The sequence below is a fragment of the Oryctolagus cuniculus genome, chromosome 7, assembly GCF_051225735.1.
Source record: "Oryctolagus cuniculus isolate XC-2025 breed Fujian yellow rabbit chromosome 7, ASM5122573v1, whole genome shotgun sequence".
Lineage (NCBI taxonomy): Eukaryota > Metazoa > Chordata > Mammalia > Lagomorpha > Leporidae > Oryctolagus > Oryctolagus cuniculus.
In genome coordinates, this window is record NC_142873.1 from 59,660,317 (window position 1) to 59,679,534 (window position 19,218).

Below are 19,218 nucleotides of genomic sequence, written 5' to 3' on the forward strand. Positions count from 1 at the left end.
TCCAAACCCAATGATGACCAGAGGCAAAAAAAAAAAAAAAAAAAAAAAAAAAAAAAAAGCCATTCTTCTGCCCCAGATGTCCATCCAGTTCTCTCATTGCCTCCATTAGCAGGGTGGACATCCCCTTACCTCTCCCTGGCTACAGCTGGATCATATGTGCACCGTAATCAATCCCAGGCATGGAGACTAGGAATACCATGATTATGTTCCATCTGATACACCTTTTTCTTCTTTTTTAAAAAAGATTTTTATTTCATTTATTTGAAAGTCAGTGGGGTGGGAGAGAAAGAGAGAAAAAAAATCCTTTTTTAAAAGATTTATGTATTTATTTATTTGAAAGTCAGAGTTACAGAGAGAAGGAGAGGCAGAGAGAGAGAGAGAGAGAGAGAGACAGGTGTTCCATCTACTGGTTCATGCCTCAATTGGCCTCAATGGCCAGAGCTGAGCTGATCCGAAGCCAGGACCCAGGGGCTTCTTCTGGGTCTCCCACATGGGTGCAGCTGCCCAAGGACTTGGGCCATCTTCTCCTGCTTTCTCAGGCTGTAGCAGAGAGCTGGATTAGATGTGGAGCAGCCAGGACTCAAACTGGCACCCATATGGGATGCTGGCACTGCAGGTGGCAGCTTTACCCACTACACCACAGCTCCAGTCCCGAAAAAACTTCTAACCACCGTTTTACTCCCAAATGTCTGCAATGGCTGAGGCTGGGTCAGGCTGAAGCCAGGAGCCTGGAGCTCCATCCAGTTCTCCTACATGGGTGGCAGGGGCCTTCATACTTGGGCCATCTTCTGCTGCTTTCCCAGGTACATCAGCAGGGAGCTGGACTGCAAGTGGAGCAGCTGGAACTCCAAAGGCAGCTTAACCCACTGTGCCATAACACCTTTTCCTATACACCTCTGTGCAGAATGCCAGGAAGGCTAAAGGAAAAAATGGATGTAAGCCAACCAAAGTGTCTGCCATGAGTACAGCCTAGAAGAAAGAAAATGTTTCCATTAATTTCCCATCTCTTAGAGACAGAAGCTTAAAGAAGACTACTCATCTCTTTCCTCAACACATTTCCTGAGTATCTAAGTGTGCTTGGCACTGTTCAGGCAACAGCGACACAGGTGAGCAAACCAGACACAATCCATGCCACCTTGTGATGACTCCAGAGAGGGAGAGGCATGCTGGACAGTAATCTCAGCCATATGCATGTGACTATACATACTTTAAATGCTCCTAAGGAAACAAAGGAAGTAGTGTGACTTGTAACAGTTGGATCCATTTTAATGGGAAGAAGCATCAAGAAGTCTTCCCAAAAAAGGTCTTTAAAAAATAAAAAAAGATGTATTTTATTTTATTTGAAAGGCGGAGTTAGAGAGAGAGAGAGACAAGAGAGAGAGAGGGGGAGGGAGAGAATGAGAGCGAGAGCTAGAGAAAGAGAGAAAGACAGAGGGAAATATCTTCCATCTGCTGGCTCACTCCCCAAATGGACACAAGAGCTGGAGTTGGGCCAGGCCAATGCCAGGAGCCAGGAACTTCTTCTGGGTCTCCCACGTGGGTTCAGGGACCCGAGGACTTGGGTCATCCTCCACTGCCTTCCTGAGGCACATTAGCAGGGAGCTGGATTGGAAGAGGAGCAGTGGGACTTGAACTGGCACCCACATGGGATGCCGGCACTGCAGGTGGCAGCTTAACCTGTTACACCACAATGTCAACCCCAGGAGACGTCTTTAAAATTTTTTTTACCTATTTATTTTGAAAGGCAGAGTTACAGAGAGAAAGGAAGAGACAGAGAGAGAAATTTTCCATATGCTGGCTCACTCCCCAAATGAATGCAATGGTCAGGGCTGGGCCAGGCTGAAGCTGGGAGCCAGGAGCTTCATCCAGGTCTCCCATGTGGGTGCAGGGGCCCAAGCACTTGGGCCATCTTATGCTGCTTTCCTAAGAGCATTAGCAGGGAGCTTAATTGGAAAGTGGAACAGATGGGACTTGAACCAGTGCCCACATGTGATGCTGGTGTTGCAGGAGGCGACTTAACGCACTACACCACAGTGCCAGCCCCAGGAAAGAGTCCTTTAAACAAAATAGAAAGGACGAATGGAAGTTGGAGGGTGAGGAGCTTGTGAAAGAATATTCTAAGCAGAGGGATCAGCATGGGCATGTTGGGACTGAAAAGACTTTGGCACTTTGAAAGAACGGGAAGGATGATATGAGGAGGGACAAAGTGCAGAAAACAAGGCCAGAAAATAAACAAAGGAGAATCAATCACACAGGAACTTCAGTCAAGGCGGACTTTGTGAATGAATGCATCCCAATAGACTTTTGGTCCTCAAGTATAGAGCAAAGACCCTGGTCTAAAAGAGAGAGATTTGAGATGTTGGCTCCAGGAACTCCTTGTGGTAGCATAAAAGGTCATCTTTGTTTCCAATATTTGGATGTTCTTTCCTAATCCTGGATAGCATTTCTTGTTTCTGGCAGAAGCATAGGCTGTCGTTCAAGTTGTTTCTCATGGGAGATCTGAAGCCAAGACCTCAGATGGCTTGAAGGATACATAGCCCGAGCTTCTGCTCATCTCAAGAGGAAAGAGTTGTACAGAACTATGAATGGGGTCATTCTGTCCTGATGGGCCCATTCTTGAGAGAGGGGGCATTTTGTTGTTGCTGTTGTTATTTTTGTGTCTTTGTGCTGAAGGATGAAATCAGATTCTACATATGGGGCAAGTTCCCCTTGAAAATAATAAGTATTGCCATTGTTAATCATTTTGAAATGTGTGCATCTGGAGACATGCTGGACCCAAAGTGCTTCCACTGGAGCCAGGTCAGCAGTTCCAGGAACTCGGGAGCAGGTCTCGGAGTAGGCAGAGAAATGCCCAGAAAAGGATCCCTGTACAGACCCTGAAAGCGGTGCTATTTTGCCTTCAAGTCCTCCTTTGCTCCTCTTATCACAGAGCAAAGTCTTCACAAGCCTTGCTTCACATCTCAACTATCAGTGCACGGAATTGAAGGTAGAGTCAATGTCCTGTGGGCCCAATGGTGCTGGGGAGAACAGTGATAGTCTTGGTTGAGATAAGCAGATTGAACTGAGAAGGAGAAGGTAATGGCTTGTGTCTCTATGATGACTTATGATGACAAACCAGAAGCAGTCTATGGAGTAAATTTTTCTTAGGGTTTCTCAGAAACACCTGGAGACAAGAGCCTGGTAAAGACCATATTTCCTGTAGTTAAAAGAGATGGAGCTGAGACTACAGTTATTTGAGGATTAAAGGGATACGTGAAGTTTAGAATTTGTATTACAAATAAATTCATTCTAATCCCTACAACTACACTGTGCAGTGATTTTATTATCTCAGGAGAGCAAGGCTCAGGGGCGTGCCTACCCCAAGGCTGCAGGCAAGTAAGAGGCGGAGGGACGCCAAGTCTAAGTTGTCTGTCACAGACGCCCAAGCTCACTTTGTTGTGCCATTGCTTCCTCCCTGGATAAAACTTATTTGTGTGCTTTCTTTCAAGACCTTCAGAACAGGAAGGCTGGGGTCATGTTCTGCCATTCCACAACCAGACTCTGGGAAATAACCTGTGGGACAGAGTGGAGGACCCCAGCTAGAAGAAGTCAAAGAGCCTTTGTCTCAGCAGACACAGAAGCCTCCTGTGCTTCCTTTACTCCCCACTTCCTCACCTATAAAATCTTCAACATCCTTAGCCATCCACGCCTCTTGTTTTCCCCACAGGAAAATGTTCCCTTTTCCCATTTAAAGTCAGACTTCTTTTTAAGCCTCTGATTGCCCTTCCTCACTTCTCTCAGACCTAGTTCTCTCTGCACACACTCTCGCACTTTAAATTCCTTCCCTTTCTGGTCTCTGTCTCTATGCCCACAAATGCACTCTGACCTTTTCCATCTTAACAAACCACTTTAAACCCAAGTCTCCCTGAAACCTGTGGACCAACATTTTCCTGTTGTTATCTACATGTCTCAAACATGTAGATTATACTTAACTCTACTTGCTCACATCCTAGTGATTTCTCATTTGATTCTCGATTAGCTTCCAACTCCTCACTACTCTCAATGCCACCTTAACCTCCTAACACAGACTTAAAAAAAACTTTTTAAAATTACAGCTTCATCAAGCATAAGCAAAGAATGATCACAGTATATCTGGCACCAGGTTAACAAATGGGCCATCACCAGCACCCCAGAAGCTTGCTGCATTCTCCCAATCATTATTTTTTTCTCCTCCCTAAAGGTAACACATCCTGGCTCTTTGTACCATAGATTAGTTTTGCCTGTTTTAAACTCTCTGTGGGTGGATGCTTACATCATATGCTCTTCTGTGCCTGGTTTCTTTGGGTCAAGGTTATGTTTGCACAGTGTAGCCATATTACTGCATACAGCAGTGGCTTTCTTCTTTTTACAACCGTGTAGCATTCTGTTGTATGAATACGCTGCAACTCATCATTTTACTGTTAACGAGCATGTGAGATTCTTTCCAGCTTAAGGCTATTTCAGATAAGGCTTCTATGAGCCTTCTTGTATAGTACTTGTCTTTATTGGTGCACATGTGCATGCTTTTCTCCATCCTTTTTGTAAATAAAGATTTATTTATTTATTTAAAGTCAAAATGAAAGAGAGAGAGAGAGAGAGAGAATGAAAGAGATCTTCTTCTATCCACTGGTTCAGTCCCTGAATGGCTGCAACAGCCAGGGCTGAGCCAGGCCAAAGCCAGGAGCCAAGAGCTTCAACCAGGTTTCCCACATGGGGAGTAGGGGCCCAAGCACTTGGGCCATCATCTTCTGCTGTTTTTTCCAGGTCATTAGCAGGGCACTGGGTTGGAAGTGAAGCAGCCACTACACGAACCTGGAACCCAAAATGGATGCTGGCATTGCAGGCAGCAGCTTTACCTGCTATGCCACAGCACCAACCCTTCTCCTTTCATTTTTTTAAAGGAAGGGTACAATTTTGTTGGGAATGCTATAAAATAAGTTGAGAAAATTAAGGCAGGATAATAGTCAACAAAGCAACTGCTGTTCTTATCCAGAGAGGCATAAGACATGGTCCAGCCAGGAGAAGGCACTTGGAAAACAACTGTCCTTGTGTGTGTTAATACACACAGAATAGGGAACAGAAATGCACTGTGTAATTAAGTACAAAATTGCACATGCCCAGAATAAAGTCAACTTTTAGAAACTCTGTGCTAAAACTAGACAGTTTAATACTAGGGCTGGCTTCCCAGCTCCCGCACACCCATAGTCTAGAACCAGAGTCACCTGGAGGCAGCATGGGGACAAGGAAGCCAGGGGCAAAGCTCCATGGACCACACACATGTCTGCTATGGTGTTTTCTTCCCTCTGCCTCCGGCTCCTGAGACAGAAGCTGAAACCTTGTGAACAGTGACAGTTCAGATGGACTCTGCTGGTCTCGTCCTCCTCGTGGGAGGCAGAAGGGAGCCAGGCTCAAGGCGCAGTAGCGAGTGACAGCAGTCACAGAACGTCGTCCTTCCTAGTTGACAACTGAAGTTTGCAGTCAGGGCATATTTGGAAGTCAGTGCAGGTGCAAAGCGGGAGAAGGAATGGAAGGGCTCTGCACTGGGATTTGGGGTTGGATAGGGATTGGACGGGAGTAGAGACTGCAGCAACAGTGGTGCTAATAACAGTCCCTTAAATTGTGTCCCACAACAAAGAGCTGCCCATTCCCTAACTTTCACATCTCTGCGGTGTAGCAGCAAGGGGGTCGACCTGACGCTTCGGACCCGCCCTAGCACCAAGACTGGCTGGAAGGCAGGCTCTGGGCTTAGACCCGCAGCTTCAGTAGGTCCTCAAAAAGCCCGCAGGGCAAGAGGACAAACCTAGTAATACGCCTGGGGACGGCCAGGAGCCGAGGCAGCGGCAGGGGCAGTGGTGGAGGGAGCTTCAAGGTATGTCCCTTTTGGGATTAGATGGGAGCCAGCTGCAAGGTGCACATCCCCGCCCTCGCTCTGGAGGTAGGGGGTGACTTCAGCCGCCGCCCTTTGCGTCTGGGCACTGCCGAGCCTCGCCGGGTGTAGGAACGCGAGGCACCGCCCCTCCCGGACGCCGGGCGAGCGCCCCGTCACCCCACGCCGCGCCGCCAGGGGCCCGGGCACAGCGGGCCCGCCCAGGTGCGCCGGCGTCTGGCCGGAGCCCGGAAGGTGCGCAGCCCCGCCCCCCAACCCCCCGCGTGAAAGCGAAAGTGTCGGGGCCCGCGGAGGTCAAGGACTGGGGGGCGGGGCCGGCGCGGACCTGAGAGCGGGCGCCGGGCGCTTCGGGGGCCATGGATGGGCTCGGCCGCCGCCTTCGAGCCAGCCTGAGACTGAAGCGCGGTCGCGGGGGTTAGTGCGGGCCCGGGCGCGCCGGGCAGGGGCGCGGGGACCGGAGGCTGCTGGCTGGGGGCGGGCGCGGGGCCAGAGCGGCGCGGAGGCTCAGCTCGGCTCCGGGAGCCGTTTGCCAGGGATTCGGGAGGGCTGGTCCGGGGCCAGGTGAGCTGGAGCGCGCGCGCAGGTGGAGGCGAAGGGGTCAGCAGGTGGCGGGGACAGAGGTTGGCGGGATGGGCAGGACTTGCGGGGGCGCCGGGGAGGCGGCTGGCCCGAGAAAACCGTTGTGGGGCCCCGGAGCCACGTGTCCTTTCATCCAGGAAGCTGTGGTGCAACCGCAGGGTGCCCCGAGAGCCTGGGCCCCGGGCCCGCCCCTCCTCGCCGCCCCACTCTGCCGTGGCCTTTGCCCAAGTCCTGGGAGCCAGCCTGTCCCGGCCCCGCTGATATCCGCGGGCCACGAAAGCGGAGCTCCGGGACTAACGTGGCCCGCCAGCCCCGGGCGGGCAGGAGCGCCCTGCAGGGGGCCGAGCGTGGTCCCGGGTCCAGTGTGCCCGGGAAGCTAGATCAATGACCCGTGCCTCACCCCTCAGGCCGGGTCGGTGAAGTGGGACGAATTCCTCCCGTCGGGGATGCTGGGGTTGACTGGAAGTCAGCATTGGTTTCTGCTGTCTCCACGGGAGCGCTGGGCTTCAGAAGGCAGGCAGGCAGGAATTCACTGACTTATTCACTGGGCAAATGTGTTGCTGCAAACCACTAGTGTCGGAAGGCTGTGCGCACAGAACCCTGTCTTCCAAGGAGAAGGAACAGGGGTCATTCCTAGACCACCCACCCGGTCTAACACTGGTGAGGCAAGAGGCCCAGCGAGACCCTTTGGGCTGCGGCAAGCCCCAGAGTTGGGGCTACCCCAGGGGGTGAGTGAGGTCAGTGCCTCCCTTGACCTGCAGTGACCTCACAGTGTGTTCTGCTCTTGGTCCTTCCCCATCCTTGCTGTTCCTCCTGAACACAGGGCTCAAGGTCTAGACCAGGAGGTCAGAGAATCCGGGTCAGGGCAGAGGGACTGGTGGTGGCTGGAGCAGCCAGCAGGCTGCAGCTGGAGGGCCCCTGCCTGTTTTCCTGGGGAGTCTGTTGAATGGAAGGGGGCTGCTCCCTGCAGCCCAGAGGAGAGTCCAGTCATTGCAGTCCACCTGTGCACAAACACAGGCTGTTGATGGAGCTTCCTGGACCTCGAGGACCTGGAGACAGCAGTCAGCGCTAGCTGTCCTAGGGAGTAGCACCTGTCAGGCCCAAGTGTGCCCTTCTTCTTTGGCCGTGCTGGCCTCAGGCTTGTGCATTAGCAGGGACTGTGTGTGTGTGCATGAGTGCAAATAATCCCAGTGGTGAGGAGTGGTGTGGTGGTCCCTGTGGGTCAAGAGAAGCTGAGCTGGAAGAGGAAGGGTCAGCTTTTCAGACCAAGGTTCCCAAAGGCCCCTCACCTATATTCTGCAGAGTTCTGGGACTTCAATCAGGTAGCTGTGGGAGGGGCTTCCTGGTGGAGGAACAAGTATAACCTGACTCCTGACTTCCCCAGAAAGGGTGAGTCCCTCCTGAATTCAAATTTGGGATAATAACTCCTTTCTCAGGCACAGGGGATTAAATGCAATGCCTTATATGATGGATGCGAGTCTTCTCTTGCTCTTTTCTGTTGGGCAGGGGTGGGGGGAGCAGTCTTTTGCTACATTTCTTGGGCCTTTGCTCCAAAGTTGAGTTCCTTTTTTTGTTGTTGTTGTCAAGGTTTTCTGAGTTTTGCTGTTGTCTTGCCTGTCCTGATAAAGCAGGAGGAAATGGGCTGAAAATGCTGCCCGAAGGATTTAGGAAAAGGCATGATTTCCTGAGGCCCTGGAAGACCAGCGAGAAGATCCTGGCTCTCAAAATCCTTTGCAAACCTGTGCGGTGTTTGATGTGGAGGGCACCCAGGAAACAAAAGGGTGCACACGAGGCTTTCATAACCCCCCTACCTCCAGCAGATCTTGTAAATGTTAAATAGGCTGTGAATCATGCCATGCCTCAGTTTCCCCCTCTGCATCAAGAAGATGCTTGTCTCTCAGCCAGGCAGTGAGGATTGTGCAAGTCTGTGCAGGCTGTGAGGAAGGCGTGGATGACGGCTTTGAGGGTTCTGGTTCACTCCCCCTCCCACTGCAACTTTCTTAACATCCTTATTTACTGTCCTTGGGCCTCCCCCAGGAGTCATGGTTGGGCCACTGAAACCCGGCTTTTACTGGTTCCAGTAAAGCCAGGTCTGGAGCGCTTTAAAAAATATTTTTAATTTATTTAAAAACTGAGGTAAGGGGGGAGAAGGAGAGGGAGAGGGAGAGAGAGAGAGAGAGAGAGATCGAGATCGAGAGATCTCCTATCTACTGGTTCACTCCCCAGATGGGCCAGGCTGAAGCCAGGAGTCTGGAACTCAATCTGGGTCTCCCATGTGGGTGGCAGGACCCATGCATTTGGGCCATCCCCTGTTGCCTCTCATGGTGTGCATTGGCAGGAAGCTAGGGTGGGAAGTGGAGTCAAGATTCAAACCTGGGCGTCATAGCCTCGGCCCCAGATGCCCACCCAGGTGTAGCACTCTTAGGAGGAAGGTAGCCTTTCCCCTACTCCACGACCCTGCTCTGTTCCAGAGGGCAGCCAGCTCTTTGCAGGGGTGGCAGACACTGGCACCAAACCCTTTTGCCTCCTGCATCATCTTTGAGGCAGTTTGGTAAAAGTCCTTTCTTCTGACCCCATGCATTGTTTTCATTCAGGGGCTTCTGTGAGAATCCTAGGCGACTTATTGCTATTCTCTCTTGCCCCATCTCTGGACACAGAAATAAGCTAGCAGCTCTTCTTGTAGCATGGGCAGAACTGTTGATGCGGCCCTGCAGGGCGAAAGGCTGAGCAGGAGTGGGGGTCGCTGGAGGTCACCCAGATGCTTTCCAACAAGTGACCTTCAGGCTGCTGATGCAACCGGTCAGTTGCGCTAGCCCAGGGTCAGTCTCCTGAGTCAGGGCTTCCTATTTGGGAAGAGAGAATCTGAGGGAGCCCTGGAACAGGTCCCAGTGACGGAACTCTCTGCCTCAGCCCCAGACTGTTGCCGGGGGTGAGAAGTTCCCCACTGGAGGTATTCCTGGAAGAGCAGGAATGAGCTAGACTTTGCTTTGGGCTTCACCAGTGGGAGAGGTCTCTATTGTGGGGTCTCTATTGATTCCCAGGGTTCCCTCCTGTTCTAGAAGAATTAAAGCATTCAGATAGTTATCACGTCTAGTTTACTTATCTTAATCCGGGGAAGGCGGCGGCATTCCAGCTTCTGGGAGTGTGTTTACTCATGTGCTCTTGATTGGGGTCCTGAAGTCCTGGACATTCGGCAGGGTGGCAGGTGACCTTGCAGGGGTTGCTGGCTGCTGTTGGCCGGGTTGAGAAGTGGAAGTCCCGCAGTCCAAGTTACGGGGCTATCAGATGCCTGTCCCGAGACCAGTGAGGTTCCAGTAGCCACGGTCTGATGCTATCGGGCGTTCTTCACTGTCCCAAGGTTGTAGGAAATTCACCATGCGCTCAGCACCCAGAATTCAAAGCCCTGAGCCTGGAAGCAGCTGGGTTGCGGAGGTGTTTGCTCATGACCTTTTCTCTCACCACACCCTGGGGCTCTTGGGAGGAGCTGAGATCTGAGCGGCGGTGCCAGGATGCTGCCTCTGTCAGTGCCTGCGTCGGGCTGCCTCCTGGGCCCCCGGCACATCCTTCTTGCTCCCCGGAAGGGTGCACAGGATGGAAACTGCTCTCCCCGCCTCCGAGGACAACAGCAGGGGCCTGTGGCCAGGGACTGACGTAGCAGCTCCTCTCGCGGGCTCTCTGTAGGCAGCCCGTGTTGGGGGGAGGGGGGTACTCCATGCCCTGAAGGTCCAGGAAGATGGAAGGACAAGTGGTGGGCCGGGCGCTAAGGCTCTTCCGAAACCGGCTTCCTCGCCGCAGAGCAGGTCAGGACTGCACACCCACTTCCTTCTGTGTAGGGTGGTCGTCTTCGATGGGCTGGCTGTCTCTTCCTTAAAATGCTCCTTTCTCCTCTTCCCTTGTGTCTCCACCTCCACATGGGCCCCCATGTGACAGGCAGGGAAGTTTTCCCTGCTGGTGTGTGGAGTGGGCCGTGCCGCCGCGGGGGTTGCTGGAGCTCATGGTCACATGTACCGTGGGCTTGTTCTGATTGTGTAGTCCCAGTTTTCTCTTGGGGCACACGGTTCCAGGACTGCCCGGGGCACCTTGTGAGCAGGCGGAGGCTGGCACCCCCACCCCCACCCCCGGGCACTGGGCCTGCCCGCGGCCTCTGTATTACATTTCCTTGGCTCCACACCAGTGGTTTCTTCCCTCCTGCCAGCTCCCCGTGCTTTCAGGTCTCCCAGGGCAGGTGTGGAAACTGCCCACTTGGCTCTGATCCCGTTTCGTGACCGCCGGTGCAGGTCAGGCTGTGGGTATCTGGTGTTGGTGAGGCGGCCTTGAGGCGTGGAAGTTGCCCGGATTCCCCCAGACTCCGCTCTGGGACTGACTGGGTGGAGGAGATAGTGAGTGGGCCCCCGTGTCTTGGTTCCAGGAGCTCCGCAGGGCAATCGGGAAGAAGCTGTGAAGGAACCAGAAAGGGCCCAGGAACACCCTCTGCCCAACTTCGCTGGAGGACAGCATTTCTTTGAATACCTTCTTGTGGTTTCCCTAAAAAAAAAGCTTTTAGCGAATGATTATGAGCCCACCATCACCTACCAGTTTCCCAAGGTAAGACCTGGGGTGGGGGGAGGGGAGAGGAGGGGGAGGAGAGCAGATGAGCACATGGGAGTGTTTGCATGGTGGTGGCGCTGAGGTCCCCTCTCCTTCTCCCATCTTTTCTGGGCTTGAGTCCGGAGCTGCCCTGCGCTCTGAGCTCACGGCTCTCCATTTCCTTCTCAGCCCAGCCCTGGGTTTCTGTTATCACCCACAGAAATCTAGGTCTGCACTAGGCTCGCCAGCGGGGAAGCAAGCCTAGAGTTTGTGCCCTTTTTTGGGACCTCCTAGTTCTTTCAAGTTCCATCACCCATCTTGGCAGAGAAGCTTACCTTCTGCCAGTCCTCCTGGAATGGATCCCCTCCCTCGGCTGTGTGGGAGGGAGAGGGTGGGGCAGGCGCCTGGCTGATGGGCAGACCTCAGACTCTGTCAGGGTCCCTTCTTGTGTGCCCATGCCCAGGGTGAAAGGGCTCGTTTACCCCTTTTGTGCACAGATGCAGCAACTGAGCTGGCCGCTTCTCTTCTCTGATGTGGTATCTCGCTGATGTCATCTTCCCACAGGGCTGGCCATCTCGGGGCCTTTCTGTCTTCACGGTGGCCCCGACTCCCTTCCTGAATACACAGATCCTCAAGACACTGAAGTCTAACTCAGTTCATGTCGATAGGACCCAGGAGGGCCTGTCTTAACTTTGGGGGTCGTTCCAGCCAGACCCCAGAAGGCAGACTGCAGAGTGACAGGCAGAAGCAAGCTTTGCTGCCCATACCAGTGGGAGAGCTTATCCTCAGATTGCAGCCCTCAAGCCCCCTCCTCTCGCCCCTGCTCCCACCTCCACAATCCACTCATTCTTTTCCCTTTCCTTCTAGCGGGAGAACCTGCTGCGGGGCCAGCAGGAGGAAGAGGAGCGGCTGCTCAAAGCCATCCCCTTGTTCTGCTTCCCAGATGGGAATGAGTGGGCCCCACTCACTGAGTATCCCAGGTAACTGCTCAGCCCTGGGACGGGGCATCTGATAGGGGGAAAAGTGACAGGAAGAAGCCATGTGGCTCCTGTGGTCCCCCTCACCTGGGCTCTATGCTAATTTCCTGCCAGCGAGTAGAGTGGATTCATTTCTAAGCCTCTTGTCTGGGGTCCCTCAAGGCCATGTTTGACTGCCTCTGTCCAAAGATGGCTGAAATTTGCTTGCCTGTCCTTGGAGCAGTAATCACTCATTTCGACCCTGCCACTGGCAGAAGCTGGACTTAGCAGAAGGTCCAGAAGAGTGTGGCCTCTAAGAAGGCCGTGTAGCAAAGGCCCTTACTCAAGCCCTGGAATTTGACTGAGGTTGAATTTTGGTTTCCCTGTTTTGGAGCTGAATGAGCCTGGATAAGAACACCCTCTCAGAGCCTCAGCTCCTTCATTTTGAGGAGGAAGAATCATTGAACCTGCAGCAAAATGTTGTTTTGAGAACTAAATGAGGAGATGCATTGAGAGCTTGACACCAATGAGCACTTAGTAGTTACTGGTGTTATTGCTGCCATGTTTGGTCAGCAGCCCCCGGCCCTCCTCTCCAGCCTCTGACACTGCCCATCTGTCTGCTCTTTCTTAGGGAGACCTTCTCCTTCGTCCTGACCAATGTGGATGGGAGCAGGAAGATTGGATACTGCAGGCGCCTCTTGGTCTGTGCAGCTCAGAACTGCCCCCTCCTCTCTGCAGCCTACTCAGCTCCACAGCTGGGCTCCCTCAAGTCTCAGTTACAAAAGCACAGCCTCCCTGGCAGTGGTGGTTAGAGAGAGAGCCCAGCCCAGCACCTGCTGCCATGTTAGTGCCCACTCTGCAACCCCCACCCCCAAGAATGAGGACACGATGCCCCTCCTCAGTCCCCCTGGGGACCTTTGCTGGCCATGCCTGGTCTGTGCTGCCCCCCAGCTTTTGCTTTCAACAGCTCCCCTCTTTGGGAAAGGCTCCGACTGACTCCTCTGCCTGCCTTCTCGGGCCAGGCCTGCTTGCCTTAGACCCCAGGGCCTCCCAGAGCAGAGGTGAGGATCTGGGCAGTTAGGTTCAATCCTTGGGTCTCAGGGGGAGTCTCCAAGTTGCCTTCACCTTCACCTCTCTTTGCTGAGCCCCTGATCCTGCTGGCCCTGAAGGTGGCAGCGCTTACCCATGAGCCTGCTGGCCCCTGAGGGACATCTTCCTTTGACCTTGGTGGCTGCTCTGACCTCCTTGCTGCCTGTCCCGTGACTGAAGTCCCTGTGTAGCCAGGCCCTGCTCCATGTGACCCACCCCCAACTCCCCATGTCTTGTGCCCCATCAGCCCCAGCTGGCAGAAGCCCCTGGGGAGGGTACAACCCTGAAGGTGCCTCTCTGTCCCCTCCAGCCCGCCGGCCCCGGCCCTCGCCTTCCCCAGGTGTACTGCATCATCAGCTGCATCGGCTGCTTTGGCTTGTTCTCCAAGGTAGGAGTGGAGCGGGATTCCCAGGGGCCTGTTAGGCTTGTTCAGCTCCTAGGCGCTGCCCTCCTGCCAGCCCCGCCCTCAGCGGCACCCTCCCCTACAGCCTGGGTAGGCATCAAGGCACACCTGGGAGAGCCGAGGCTGAGGGACCTGGGCACGACTTGATTTTAGGGAAAAGTGAAGGCTGAATGTAGGGGACCGTTGCCTCCCGCTGTGGAGGGAGCCGCTGTTCTCACTCTGGTCGGGTTAGGAAGTGCTTGGAGCAGGCCCAGCCTCGGGAGGTTTCCGCCCTGAGTTTCCATGTCCTCAGCCATCCCATGGAGGTGACGATCCCTCCCTGTCCTATCTCGCAGCTTGGAGTGGGGCTCAGACAAGGTGCCTTAAGAGAGGCATCTTCCTAAAGGCAGAGCACCGAACACACAGGAGGGCCGTTGTCATTCGGCAGGGGCTCCGACTCCCTCTGACTGCTTTGGGGGTCCTTTGAGTGCCTGTGCACCTGTGCCATGACCAGAGTGGCAACCAGAAATGGCGCCCAAATAAGTGTGGGATGACAACACCTCCTGAGAAGGTAGTGTTGTGTTGCTAGGACAGAGGGGAATATGGATTGATAGAAGGCAAGGGGGGAAAGTAGGTGGTGTGCAGGCCCAAAGCAGCAGATTGTTCAGTGTGGGACAAGTTCTGCCAAGGAGGCAGAGAGAGAAGCAGCTGGTGGAGGAGCCTCAAAGTACAGCAGGAGTAGCTGGACCAGCGTGAGAGCCCGACAGTGCTTGGGGATCCCGTGAGCTCTCTGCCCCCAGCCCAGGAGCGCCCTCTGAGCCGTGGCTTCCCTGCAGATCCTGGATGAAGTGGAGAAGAGGCATCAGATCTCCATGGCCGTCATCTACCCATTCATGCAGGGCCTCCGAGAGGCGGCCTTCCCTGCTCCTGGGAAGACGGTCACGCTCAAGAGCTTCATCCCCGACTCAGGCACTGAGGTAGGTTAGCAGGACGAGCTGGATTGGGTGGGCTCACCCTGGTTTTTCCCCTCACCGGGTCAAAGTACCTAGAAACTGAACTAGGTGGGGGACTGGCACTTGGTTAGAATTATTGGCAGAGCTGAAAAAAATCAAAGCCAGACTTTCCTTCTAACCTGATGCCCACAGCACCTGGTTACTCTTCAAGCCAATCAGAATTTTTATTTGTCATCAACAAACCATGTACATTGATCCCCTAAGCAGCCACTTGCCTTGACACCCCACCCTATTGTCCCACATCTGTCCTATTTCTCCACCTTACAGGCCTCCATCTATCCCATCCCCACTCCTAAGTCCCCACCCACACCACGTGATGATGCTATTTTTTAATTAATTTATTTTTCAAGAAATACAGATTTCGTAAGTACAACTTTAGCAATGTAGTTATTCTTCCCACCATACTCACCCTCCCACTGATACTCCCACCCTTCCTCCTCCTCCTTCTCCCTCTCCCCTCCCCAGACCCATTCTCCATTAAGGTTCATTTTCAATTAACTTTGTACACAGAAGCCCAACTCTATACTAAGTAAAGATTTCAGCAATTTGCACACACACACACAAAACTGCTTTACAGTTAAGGGGATGCTGTTGTTTCAAGGCACTGAGCAGAGTGAGATGGCAAGTGGTACATTGGTCTAGAATTCCAGTCCTGGCCCCTGGAATGGAGGACAGCCTGTGTGCCCCTCTGCACCTTGGCTTCCCTGTGGAAAAATAGGGCGGGAGCCTTGGGCTTTTCACTTACTTGGAAATACGAGTACCCAGTGCTTGTGATGTGCCGCGCTATGCCATTTTCTGGGTACACAGTGATGACAGACATTAAATGAGCCAACACACCGTTAAATACATGATTAAAGATGATACCATCGTGAGGAAAAGAACAAAGCAACAGGGGTTCGCTTGAGGAGAGAGATGGGGAAGTGTGAGGGGACTGGGGAGGGTCTCTGGGGCCTGGAGGAGGATGGGAATGAAGGCAGGTGGACAGCGCAGGCGGCGAGGCCCACCCAGGAAGGCCGAGATGTGCTCCAGGAGCCCGAGGTGTCGCTGCGGTGGAGTGCAGGGACAGGGGCCAGTGGTGGACGGGACATGTGGACGCTGCCAAAGCTGCCGCTCTCACTGGCCTCAGAGCAGAGGAGAAAAGCAGGGGACGAAAGGCGGCATGGATCTCCCCCGCGGGGAGCGTGGAGGTGAGGCCCAGCAGCCCGGGGCATGCGCCATTTTGTGACGTGCTTCCCCTTCGGCCTGGTTTCCCCACAGTTCATCTCACTGACACGGCCCCTGGACTCCCATCTAGAACACGTGGATTTTAGCTCTCTGTTGGACTGCCTCCGTTTTGAGCAGATTCTTCAGATCTTTGCCTCTGCGGTGCTGGAGAGAAAAATCATCTTCCTAGCAGAAGGGCTGAGGTGAGCCCAGCCACTGCACAGTTCGCCTGGACTGGCTGGTACCCCTGGGTTCCAGAGAACAGACAGGGGTTCTGGGGGGGGAGTGCGACTGTAGGACCCCCACATGCCCATCCTCCCACTTCCAGCTCCTGGGTCTGCACATTCCCCTGCCCCTCCCTCCGGATCTGATTGTCTGCTCTGGAAGGAGGTCCCTGACTTAGCTCTGAGAATGGCATGAAGTTTTACCTGGGACAGCCCAGGCGGGACTGGTTAGGGTGGATGCAGACAGGATGCTGCCCTTGCAACACGGAGGGATGGAAGGAGGGTGGAGAACAGGACAGGAACATCTGTGATGGGACAGAGGCAAAGCCCATTTATTTACTCACTGAGCAAACATTTATGATGTGTCTACTGTTTGTCAAGTGCCTGGCACTGGGAAGGCACAACCAAGACCTGGCCCTTGACCTCAGGGGCTGTAGAATTGCTTAGCAGTTGAAAGCGTAAGCCCAGAAAAATCAGCAGAATGAGATTCAAACTCTGCTCTCCTTCTGCCTTTAGCTAGGAGGGTCCCCTTTGTTAGTTTATTAATAACTTCTTGAAGTCATTATCTATAAAATGGAAGTGATTACACCTACCTCGTAAAGCCGTGGAGAGGAAGAGAAGGAATCAGACACACGAGGTACTTGGCGCCCTGCAGGCACATAGTGGTAAGCACTAGCTGTTCTTAGGTTCATGGCTGAGTGTATCCCTGCGTGTAGTTGAAGCAGGGTGCTTTCATGAACTGGTTTCCTCCCGAGGGCCTTCAGGTCCAAGAAAGATATGGGGAGAAAAGTGGCAGAATGGAGAACACAAAAGAAATACAAATAGTAGGGGATTGACCTTCCTATCTGAGGAGGGAGAGAACCGACGACATTGGGCTGGGAGCCCTGGTTCTATCTTCTAGGAAGGAAGGGAAAGCAAAGATGTTTAGGGAACAAACAGAAGTGGGGTGGGGTCAGGTGGACGTCAGGGGTGTCAGAGGAGAGGAAGTTTGGGCAGGGAGTGGCTTCTGCGTGGTGAGAATTCTAAGAAACATCAGTGATAACTGAGAAAGAACTTGTTGCAGGCTGCTCCTTGCAGGGAGCGGCATGGTCTTTCACTTAGGAAGTGACTCTCCCATGCCTGGCCTGTATGGAAGATTCATAGTGGCTGCAGCTGGGGTTCTGGCCCTCCCTGCTCAAGTTAGGGGTCAGGAAATAAAGGGGGCAGGGCTTCCCTCCTGCCACTACCCCTCACTTCCTTTCAGCTCCGGGTCTGTAGACCCCCAAAGCCAGGCAGGGCAGGAACCTGCAGTCAGCCTGCTCTCTTGCTAGGCTCTCAGAGAACTCCTCTTTCTAACTCAGGACGTGCAGTCCCGATACAAAGAACTGAAACAAGGTTTCCACATCTGTGTTTTTATTGGCCTTGGCTTTGGGGCGATTTGGCTGGAGTGTTGAGGAGCCTTGGAAGCTGGTGGAAAAGAGGGAAGACAGAGTGGGGCTGCGTGCGTGGTAGGCTGAGGAAGGAGGCTGAGCTGTGACCTGGGCAGCAAAGACACCAGAGCAGTGCTTGGCTGGAAAGGCTGGAGGAGCCACCTCTGTGGGACTTTCCGCGTGGGAATGGCCCGGCAGAGGTTCCTGGAAGCGAGGGATTTCCCAGGCTAACTCAGGCACCAACCTGGGCTCCAGTGGCCAGGGGCTGTGTGAGGTCAAGGCTGGGCAGGAGGGTGCAGACATAAAGAGGAAAAGAAGGCTTTGGCTTGCGGCGGAGCTCCCAGTGTGTCCCTGTCTGTCTTCACTGCACCACGAGCTCCGCAAGGGCTCAAGCAATGATCTGCTTGAGGGAGGAGACAGCTTCTTCCCTCCCCTCTTGTGGGCCACTTCTATTTGTTGTCAGTAATGAGTTGAGAAGACTGAGGGACCAGGGAAAGAAGGATCAAATAGAGGCCTCACCCTTGGAGGAGCCCTGGCCGCCGCTCCTGCTCCTCCCCTCCCAGCGACAGGTGGTTACAAGCTCTGTGAGCCGCAGGGCTCCCAGAGTTGCACTTCTGGAAGCTCCTGTGGCGGTGGGTTGTGAGGGTTGGGTGTGCAGCGTGGAGGTGCAGGGGGCCCTCTCATTCTCTCACTTCTGTTCTCTGTCCCAGCACCCTGTCTCAGTGCATCCACGCTACTGCCGCACTCCTCTACCCCTTCAGCTGGGCACACACCTACATCCCTGTTGTCCCCGAGAGCCTTCTCGCTACCGTCTGCTGCCCAACCCCCTTCATGGTTGGTGTGCAGATGCGCTTCCTGCAGGAGGTTATGGACAGCCCCATGGAAGAGGTATGGAGCAACAAGAAGGGTGCGTGATTTGGATCCCAGCCCTGCTGTGTGATTTGTGATTGGTGACCTGTGGCAGATCACTCCGCCTCTTTCAGCCACGCTTTCTTATTTGTAATGTGGGGATGAGTGTCCAACTCCTAGGGGTTCTGGGGGACAGAACCTGCGTAAGACTCCTGGCCTGCTGCCACATGTACTTGATGCTCAGTAAGCATTGTCTTTTCACCTTCAATGATTTCCTGTTGGGATGAAGAGGTGACACACAGCTTATTCAGGGGTCATCAGACTGTCCTACACCAGCTAGCCCCCAAAAAGCCTAAGGGATGTCCCACCTCCATCTGAATTGGATGGGCACAGCTGGTATGTGTAACACACACTCCGCTAGAACTCATTCGGATTCCTTGGATGTGAGCTGTAACATAGGCCTGTAAACAATGAGTCTTTTGCAGCAAGAGCCATCTTTCTCAGTAGCTCAGTACCCAGGTGGCTATGGAGGGTACAGGGCTGAGTTCCCTTTGACTTTTCTTAGCTTCTTACTTCTTGGCAGTGTCCTTGACCCAGCCAGAGGGCTCAGGTATGAAAGTGGCCATCAATAGCAAGAAATATCCCTGATGCTGGAAGAAAAACTCAAAGCATGTGCTCTGTTTTGCTTGTCAGTGGGAACCTCCAAAGGATAGTATGTTACAGCATTCGAGACTAGAGAGATACTGGGGAACATCTGCCCTGGCTAACAACTGACTTCCTCTGTGCCAAGAAAGGGGAGAGGTGGAGTCTCAGAAGTAAGCTACTGCTGCAGAGGTGTGCAGCCAGCCCTACAAGGGAGGGTTCCCATTTTACTTAAGGGACAGTTAAGGTCCAGAGAACTCAGTTGACACATCTGAGGCCACATAAGGAACAGTGAGACCTGGCACAGAAAACAACCAAAGCCCTTTTTATGAGACGTGTTCTTGGGAGAGCTAGAAGCAGGCTGTTTCCCTTCTTTGCTCCCTGGCCCTCCCACCCTTCCC

The 19,218-nt window shown here is 53.6% G+C and overlaps 1 protein-coding gene across 7 annotated transcripts in view; it reads left to right on the forward strand.

The window, feature by feature from the left end:
* DENND2D (DENN domain containing 2D) overlaps positions 1-19,218 on the forward strand; it is a 40,198-nt gene that overhangs the window by 17,314 nt on the left and 3,666 nt on the right. Inside the window, exons 1-9 of one of the 7 annotated variants that reach the window (XM_051856168.3) lie at positions 6,209-6,319; positions 7,787-7,873; positions 10,893-11,068; positions 11,918-12,030; positions 12,638-12,707; positions 13,406-13,483; positions 14,314-14,454; positions 15,748-15,896; positions 18,037-18,214. In XM_051856168.3, coding sequence (XP_051712128.1) covers positions 6,262-6,319; positions 7,787-7,873; positions 10,893-11,068; positions 11,918-12,030; positions 12,638-12,707; positions 13,406-13,483; positions 14,314-14,454; positions 15,748-15,896; positions 18,037-18,214 — 1,050 coding nt within the window. In that variant the 5' untranslated portion in view covers positions 6,209-6,261. Of the gene's footprint in view, positions 1-6,072; positions 6,140-6,208; positions 6,320-7,786; positions 7,874-9,960; positions 10,285-10,892; positions 11,069-11,917; positions 12,031-12,637; positions 13,068-13,405; positions 13,484-14,313; positions 14,455-15,747; positions 15,897-18,036; positions 18,215-19,218 lie in introns of those variants that run through there. The other 6 variants (XM_089300160.1, XM_089300159.1, XM_051856170.3 and 3 more) reach the window with 6 other exon arrangements.